The sequence below is a fragment of the Centruroides sculpturatus genome, unplaced genomic scaffold, assembly GCF_000671375.1.
Source record: "Centruroides sculpturatus isolate CEXI.00-Female unplaced genomic scaffold, Cexi_2.0 scaffold141, whole genome shotgun sequence".
Lineage (NCBI taxonomy): Eukaryota > Metazoa > Arthropoda > Arachnida > Scorpiones > Buthidae > Centruroides > Centruroides sculpturatus.
In genome coordinates, this window is record NW_019384430.1 from 96,728 (window position 1) to 106,837 (window position 10,110).

The following is a 10,110-nucleotide window of genomic DNA, read 5'->3' on the forward strand; positions in this document are numbered from 1 at the left end:
ACATAAGTAATTAAGGACAAGAAGCATATATCAAAAATAACAATATTTAATTTTTAATCATTTGTAATAGATTTTGTTTAAAAAGTTTTATAGAATAAACTAATGGTGGAAATAAAAGAAATTTCACAAGATGATTTTAGAAATTATATAAAATTTATATAATTATTTTTATAACTTCAAACAGCAATGATTCCCAAAACAAATATGGTAAAATTATTGCATAGACATGATAACACATACATATCTACATGTATTTAATTCGATTTAGCATTCATATGTCTTTGAATACCTCTGTTTTAATGTTTATAAGTTTCATAAGATTTGTCTAATCTTNTGCAATCTTTGGCTAAGTCTTGGACTACTCCAATATCATTTTTGTTGGTATGCATGTTTTAGCTGGCAGCACTGCGTGACCATGAAAGAGTACTTAAGGACGTGCCAGGATTTGAACGAATTTCAACATGGGATAGGTTAATATATTTTTTTGTACATAATTGGTTATTCGAAAAATCAGTTTTCCAAACAACCTCGGTCCCCATTTGATTCAGATAATCAATGCTCTGCTCTAGTTTTCAATTTAAGAAAATATACTTATGGAAAAAATGCAACATACTAAAGGCTGGTGAAAATGTAGATGTGAGTTCAACTTATTCATTCTGGAAAATGATACAAGTCAGTAGGAAACTCTGGTTCACACTCAACATATCTTTCCAAAAGAGATGGTGAATTTGAATCAGAAGAAGGTAGTCAAGATTTTGATTCCTATGATGGTAGCCAAGATTTTGATTCCTATTTTCTGGTTCAAATTATAGGTTACAACTGCAGCATTTGAAATAATTACTGTTTTCATAGTTAATCTTGATTCCTATGACTGTAATCATACGAATCAAGATTAACTATGAAAACAGTAATTATTGCAATCTATAAATGTTGTAGTTGCAACTTATAAATACAGTTAATAAACAGTTTTGATAGTTTGGAAAATATATAAGTAATTAAGGTATTTCTTCCAACTTTTATCTTCTTGTCTCCTGTTGCAAGGTAATAAACCCCAATCTCAAAAATATCTGGAATTTAATCAAGAAAATATAGTGTATATATATATTATAATAATATTAAAAATAATAAAATACATGTCATATTAGGAAACTCATGAATACTGACACACTTATTAAATTTTTGTCTTGTGTTGGTTCTGTGTCTTGACATTGGTCTGTCATACTACACAGCAACTGGTGTCAACTGAGTATAACTCACTAAACCAACATAATAATAATATACATTTTTTTTAAAGACACAAATTTTATTGAAAAATCTTTATCTTGATTTGTTTTCATCAAGAAGCATTTGATTTGCCAATTCTTTAAAACCCTTTCTATCTCTCTCTAAAATATTAATCTGGTTGAGCTAAGCTAATGGGTATTATTATAAATATTATGCTTATTATTCAATAAATTAAAAATTATTTAAAATATAATTTTTTTTTACAGTTTCCGATGTTAGAACTGAAACATATTTTAGCATTTGAAAGTGTAAATGATGTAAAAGAATTTTGTCAATGGCTGGGACTTAAATCTGATGAAAAGTTTGTAATTTTAAATCGAAGTGATTTTGTTCTTCCTACATCACCTCTTCCAGTTTCTAGAGCATATCAGCTGATTGAAAGCAAAAGAGTAACAAATATTAGTGAGGTAAATCAATCATTTTATTTTTTCTAAAGCTAGTAATAATTACTTTTATATTTATAATTCAACTATCCAACAAGATATTTATTTATTAAATCTCACAAACTATGGATCAGATTGTAATAATAATGATTAATCCAAAAGTACTTTGTAAATTTAGAAACCTAAATAACATATTTATTATTTCCAATGTAAACAGTCACATTCCTTTCGAATGACGAAGAGTAAGCAGACAATGCATTTTATTATAATTCTTAATGTTAATACGTATTTTCAGTTTTAGCTTTTCTTCATTAAAACCCAAAATGCATATATGTTAAGAATTGTAATAAAATGTATTGGATAATATCATGTGTGCTTAGTTTTTCATATTCAGAAAAAATGTACATTGACATCATCATACTGGCCCCATCACCTGGAGTGATGGTATGTGGTGCCATTGGAAACACATCTCAATCACCTCTTGTTCACAATGTTTACATCAGGAATTGGCAAATATAGAAGTTTCTAAATTTACAAAGTATTTTTGAATTTATCAAGATACTTATTTATTACTCCACTTACATGAAGGGAAATAATTTCATGTTCATTACAAATCAAACATAATAAATAAATAAATGTACAGGTGATTCCAAATTTCTGGGACTGATTCTTCAAATAAAATATAAACATAAAAAAGGTAACATCTGCTGAGGAGGGACATTGGCCTGAAATGCTGGATTGTAGTGGCATTAAAGATTACATTACAGTAAATATATTTTAATTGGAAAATGTGTATTTTTTCCCCTCAGTATAACAAATCCTAGTTCACATGAACATCCAAAGCAAACAAAAGTATAACATAAGTAATTAAGGACAAGAAGCATATATCAAAAATAACAATATTTAATTTTTAATCATTTGTAATAGATTTTGTTTAAAAAGTTTTATAGAATAAACTAATGGTGGAAATAAAAGAAATTTCACAAGATGATTTTAGAAATTATATAAAATTTATATAATTATTTTTATAACTTCAAACAGCAATGATTCCCAAAACAAATATGGTAAAATTATTGCATAGACATGATAACACATACATATCTACATGTATTTAATTCGATTTAGCATTCATATGTCTTTGAATACCTCTGTTTTAATGTTTATAAGTTTCATAAGATTAGTAAAATGATCCAACCAATTAAAATAATAAACATCATACTGAGGACTAAGAATTAATAATTTCTCTATCAAGTTGATTAATCTGTTAGAAGAATTTCGCACTATAAATTAACATAATTTACATAATAAAACTGAGAAATTTAAGGAAATTGAAAAGAATTTATTTACATTTTTCAGCTTAATTGTATGAACTATGTTATTTGTTAATGTGAATAGATACACTGTTAAAATTATGACAAATTGAAATTTTAATGGACAACAAAAAATTTTTAAATATAAATGTCTTACATATAAAATATAAGAACTAAACCTATTACACTAAAACTATACACTACTGGCCACTAAAATTTCTACACCAGGAAGGAATGCAAATAACAGATTGATATTTATTAGACACATACATCATAGTGGAAAGAACAAATAATTAAATTTTCAGGAAATTTGGAGGTATAGATCTTGAGAAATCAATACCCAGAGTAGTCACCTTTGGAAGCAATAACAACACTTATCTGACTGGACATGGAGTCGAACAGAGATTGGATGGCATGTATGGGTACAGCAGTCCATGCAGCTTCAACACTATGCCACAGGTCATCGACCATAGTGACTGGCATGCCAGTTGCTCGACAACCATTGACCAGACATTTTCAATTGGTGAGAGATCAGGAGAACGTGCTGGCCAGGGTAACAGTTGAACATGTTCTGTATCAAGGAAGGTTGGGACAATATGGGCAACATGTGATTGTGCATTGTCCTGCTGAAATGTAGCATTACAGAGATCTCAAAGATAGGGCAGAGCCACAGGGCTTAACACATCAGAAATGTAACAGCAGCTGTTAAAGTGCTGGAAATGTGAACAAGAGATAATCGAGACGTGTATCCAATGGCACCACATACCATCACTCCAGGTGATGGCCAGTATGATGATGGCAAATGCATGCTGGCAATGTGCATTCTCCACAATGCCTCCAAACATGGATTTGGCCATCATGGTGCTCTAAACAGAACTGGGATTCGTCTGAAAGATGACGTGACACCATTCCTGCATCCAGGTTCATCATTGATCACACCATTGGAGGGGCTCCTGCCTGTGATGCAGTGTCAAGGGTAGCTAAAACCATGGTCGCCATGCTGACAGTCCATGCTGCTGTAAACATTGTTGAACTGTTCATGCAGACACTTGTTTCTTGCAGACGACCCCATTTCTTGACTAAGGGTTTGTGATGTGGCTGTACAATCCGTTAAGGCAATTTGGATAAGATGTCTATCTTCTCGACTTAGTGATGGGGGTTGCTGAGATCCTGCACAGCATTCTGTATGACTGTCTTGAACCCATTGATTCCATATTCTGCTGACAGTCATGGGATCGCAACCAACACGCACAGCAATACTGTGATGTGATAAACCACAATCCTGGTAGGCTACAATTCAGCCTCGATCAAAGTCAGACATGTGCTGGTAGGCATTTTGCCTCCTTACATGAGGCATAACAACAACGTTCTTAACAGAAAACAGCATTCAAATGCAATTTCTGTATGAGAAACCTGCTGTAAAATCTCTTTTTTTATACACATTGTAGGTGTCACTACTGCTGCCTGCCTTGCATGAATGTGTTGAAAAGCTAATCATTCACTTATCACAGCAAGTTCTATTTGTCATGCAAATTTCATATGTGTGGTGTGCTGCCTTTCTGGTGTAGCAATTTTAATGGCCAGTAGTGTATATTCCGATCTCTAATCCTAATTATGCTTAACACTGGAATTCTGCATTGTCCTACTGTCAGTAATTTATTAGAAAATTAAATGAAAATTCATAAAACTTAGAACAATATTTACTATTTATGATTTGAAAAGCATTTGACTCAATTATTTCTATTTCTTTTATTTTAATTAAAATGCTAATTTTAATTTTAATAAAATTCTAATTTTGAAATTGCTCATATTTGCTATTAAATTGTTTAAGTAATTTTTGTATCAAATTATAAATAATATTAAATCAAAAATCAAATATTGATTTTATATCAGTCAAGGCAGAAAGAATATCAGATAGTAAAAAATCACATTTCATATTTCAAGCATTTGAAATATGAAATCTTCTGTATTTGAAATTCTTCATGGATTGTTTTTAAGTATTTTTTTTGTAGTTTATAATAATATTTTACTTCCTCAGTCTTCTATCTTAGCTTATACAGATGAAATTAAGCTATTGTATAACAGTTTTACCATCATACATTATCATTATAAAATTTATATTATTATTTTTTACTAAAATTTTCCATTTAAATTTTTTAAATTGAGTTATTGAAAGGAAATAATTTGTAACACATAAATGTTTTTCTGATTATNAATTAATTATAACTAAAAATTTGTTGTTATGATTAGAACTAGAAAATTGTCTTTATTAAAAACTCTTGGTTATTTTATTGTGTCTCTTCCAGATAGATTACTCATAAATAATTTATTCTATATACAGTGGAATGTTGGTATAATGAAATTGATCTTTTCCCAAAATATGATATACTTGCATATTACAAGATTTGCACTTTCACTCACAGTTAATTTAACTTCACGAATGTTAAAAAACAAAACTGCGAGTACTTGCCAATTTGACAGTAATTTTGCACCTGTGATTTGGTGGTTTATCTCTCCGACTAAGAAAATATGTTTTTTAGCGCTTCGTAATTCCATCGACATCTTCAAAAAATAAAACTGTATGTGTTAATAGCCTGACAAGTTGTGTTAGAATTGCGAACAAAATGAATATGTGCCACTTCTCTAGCACAACATCTATGGACATGATTTGATGCAAGTCGGCACGGGTTCTAGTGACCAAAATGAGCTGAAATTTATTGTGCAAGTATTTAAGGATAAAATAAACAAAACTAGGCCATATGCATTGAAAAATATATATATATATATATATTTTTTTTTTTTTTAACGCATATATATGTAATATATATAAAATAATGNAAAAGTATTTATTAAGTTTACGAAATATAAATTTTGAAATTATTCAAAAAAAAAAAAGATGGAAGAAGAATTTTAAAGTACTAAAACCTGGAGATGTTTTTATGATGATAAGGGGAAAAAACAAATAATGATATGGATAAATAAAGTATTAAAACTTCTGCTTTAGAAACAGAATCTTTTGATAAATCTGAATTGTGTTATATATTATTTTTTAAGTTATATTATTGCCACAATGTTGGCATGTCACAATTACAATTTAAAAAAAATATTTTAAAGCAGTACTTCTATCATTGTACAGTAAAATTTATTTATGCATAGCTATATATTTTAAATATTTAGGAGCAATGACCATAAGACCAGATTAACTATCAGGCTAGAACTTGGCCAATTAATTTTAAAGACATTTTGTTATCTGTACTAAAGGTGTTCACCAGTTGCAGAGTGGATAAAATCACTGACCACCGATAGATCAGTGGTTTTGTCCATTGATCTATTAGTGATTGGTAATGGAATTGTGTCTTGCCAAAAATAGCTGGCTATGTGGAGTTTTCTGGGTTTTTTTCATGTTTGTAACACCTAAGTAGAGAACAGTTTCCCTTAAAAGTCCTCAAAGGAGGCATTCCCTTGCAGGATTTGGACTGGACTGGCAATGCTTATGTGTCGCATTGCCATGAAATAAACTAAACTGTACTAAACGTAGATAATTAAGCTGCCATGTTGTATTAAATTTAATATTTATATTGATTTTTGAATTAAATAATTTAGACTTTTCTGAGAGAAAAGATGAAACAGGAGAGGATCTGGAATCTGTACTTCTGTTTACAACACAGATGTATTGACAGTTGCAGATTTGAATCCTGCTCCAGATTAATCTTTCCTTTCAGAATAGTATAAATTATGTAATTTAATTCAAAAATTAATCTAATTGTTAAATTTAATACAATATGGCAGTTTAACTTGTCTACCTTTTGTCCAAATTATATGGTATCTATGAAATTAGTCAAGTTCTAGCTCAATAATTAACCTGGCCTCATCATTTGATCATTAGAATAATTTGGACTGTGCTGACTTGTCTAAATGTATTTAGGGGTAATAGTCTGTACTAATATTATAAAGAGGTAATGTTTGTAAGTTTGTTTGCAGCAGGTAAATCTCCGAAATTACTCATCTGATTTCAAAAATTCTTTCACCAGTATTTAGAATGGAACCTCAGGGTGGACATAGGCTGTATATTATTCCGTTAAACATTCATATAAATTAAAATATATAATCTAGGTTAAGGCTTTTATGTCCAACAGATGGTGCTACGAGTACAATGCCCTAAGTTTGCTTTTCTGTGAAAATGAACTAAAGCAGATCATCTATATAAATAAAAATGTAATGTTCGTTTGTTCCTACCGATTCCTTTGAAATTTTGAAACAACGTTGCATTCGAATACACACGTGTTTTTATATAATATACATGTCGAAATTCCCCCCACTGGGGGGAGATGGGCAGGATTAAGGCTTACCATAAAGAACTCTGCTTCTATTTATACTATTTTAGAAGCGTTTTTGATTGCGTTTAAATAGGGTACGTCAACAGAATATACACTACAAAGGGATTTTTTGATATTTCCCCCATGGGGGAGAGGAACAGGATTAAGGCTTACCGTGAAGAACTTGCTTCTATTATACTATTTCAGATGTGGTTTTTTGCATTTTTGATTGCGTTTTAATAGGGTACGTCAAGAAAATGTACACTAAGGGATTTTTCGAAAAATTTCCCCCCACGGGGGAAGTGTTATACATTTATAATAGATACATTTTGAGCCACAACAATGCATGGTGGGGTCTGTTAGTAATATATATTTTTAATTACTTAATTTATAAAAGTCTTTCAAAAAAAGATTTTTCATGTAAGAAGATATATTTTAATTTGAAAAAATTTAATTTAGTTTATGATATTAAATTATGTTTCTTTACATAAAGTTCAATATTGTGAATTTCCCTGAATTTAAATTTTATATAATTAAAATTGTAAATACTTGAAAATTATCAAAACCCCTATAGTTTTGTTAATTTTCTAGTATAAGTAGTGTATAGCTTATTTGTAAATATATTGATTTATATATGATGTCTTATATTTTACTTGATCAGGTCAAAATATGGAAACTAGTTATATATCTATTCTACGTGCTCAAGCGGGAAAACTTTCTGATCATGATTTCATAACAACAGTCACTTCAGAAAATTCAAATATTTTTGAAAGGAGAGTTGCTGTTCCAGAAAAGTTGGAGTTTTCTACAGTAACAGATGAGGTAATTGTGCCTAATAGAACACCATGTTACTTAATCATCTTAAGGATAGAAAACTTTATTACAGTTTCCAGTAGTAATATATAAAAATATTTATTCTTGGATAATTTTAAATATGTTTTAAGATTCTTTAAGTAGAGAATAGTTAAATAAAATCTGAAATTGGGAGTCATTTTTGAAAATATTACTTAGGTATCTATTAACATCAAATTTTAAAATGTAAAATTTCTCATAAAACAATGAGGACAATATATTCAAAATTAAGCTTGAACAAAAACAATAATCGATACTGAAGAAAAGAAATTGCTTTGTTACAAATTTTTTCAACTTGATAAAATGTATGATGATTAGATGTTTAATTATGGTTAAGACCAGTTAAGTTATTTCTGCTTGACCTAATTAGCAAGAATGGGGAAAAAATTGTAAAGTCAGCTCAGTATAGAAGGAATCAAAGCTAAAATATTGGTCTTTTTATGTTGTAGATACAATATAACACAAAAACTGTAAACATTCACACATTGTCCATTCTATAAAATTCTTTTATAATGCCTGAAAATAAAATGTATCATCTTTATAGATGATATTTATTTTAACTTAGAATTGAAAATATATTCTATTTAAATAAATAATTCAATAAAATTTAAAGAATGTATGTTAGGACTATTTCATATTACTGAAGCATGTTTAAAGACATGAAAAAGCCCAGTAAGTAACAGTAAAGTAAGCAGAGTTTTAATAACTGGATTTTCTTAAAAATTTATGATTTTGAAAAATATCTCATTTAATTTTGCATACTTTTATTATAAATCAAATGTTAAAATGACTTCTGATTTCTTATGTTAATTATAAAACAAATTAAACTATAACACATTTGAATGGAAACTGTTAGAAGTAATTTTAAATATTAAATATTTTTTAGCTCTATTTTGTTTAAGATATTTTCAATTGTAATAAATGATGGATTTGTATGTTGATTAATAAATATCAAAAATCTGTTTGTTTACAAAAGTATTTATTAAGTTTACGAAATATAAATTTTGAAATTATTCAAAAAAAAAAAAGATGGAAGAAGAATTTTAAAGTACTAAAACCTGGAGATGTTTTTATGATGATAAGGGGAAAAAACAAATAATGATATGGATAAATAAAGTATTAAAACTTCTGCTTTAGAAACAGAATCTTTTGATAAATCTGAATTGTGTTATATATTATTTTTTAAGTTATATTATTGCCACAATGTTGGCATGTCACAATTACAATTTAAAAAAAATATTTTAAAGCAGTACTTCTATCATTGTACAGTAAAATTTATTTATGCATAGCTATATATATATATATAACATATATACAGTCGACCCCCTATAACGTGCGTTCCTATAACGGAAATTCCTATAACATAGCGAAAAAATTGTAGCAACATTCGTATAAAGGAGCTCCTAAAACGTCGTCGCCGACTTGTTTTGCGACAAGATTGATAGAATCTGGACCAATAGTGGATGAGCAGCCGAACCTGCCACGCTACGGAGCGGCTAAATTGAGTTTGCTATCATCTGTACAGTATTATATATAAATTAGGTACTGTACATATAATTATATATAAATTAGGTACTGTATATATAATTATATATTAATTTATTGTAACTTTATTATAATTATATATATGCTTTCCGCCGCCCGGCGCCACGTTACGGAGAGTTTAGGCTAGTAAGTTGAGTTTATTATCGTCTGTACAGTATGTAAATTAGGTACCGTAAGTCTAATACAACACTAATTTTATACATTTCTTGTGAAAGAAACACTTCTTATTCAACGGCCATAAAAATTATTTATATTAATGATGTCTCCAAAGGTCAAGTTATTTTTCTGCGAAAAATTCGTTATCAGAAATCGCGGCCGCCATTTCGTGTGCTGTTCCGCGATGAAAACAAGCTTTGAGCAACGGCGTAGTCAAACGGTGCACACTCGGTAAGTAATCCTATAATTTTTTGTTTATAGCAT

At 29.1% G+C, this 10,110-nt stretch overlaps 1 protein-coding gene across 1 annotated transcript in view; it reads left to right on the top strand.

The window, feature by feature from the left end:
• Positions 1-7,933: 7,933 nt before the first annotated feature.
• Positions 7,934-10,110, top strand: part of LOC111619702 — a 7,439-nt gene continuing 5,262 nt past the window's right edge. The window contains exon 1 of the mRNA XM_023361472.1: positions 7,934-8,115. Coding sequence (XP_023217240.1) covers positions 7,963-8,115 — 153 coding nt within the window. The 5' untranslated portion in view covers positions 7,934-7,962. The remainder of the gene's footprint in view (positions 8,116-10,110) is intronic.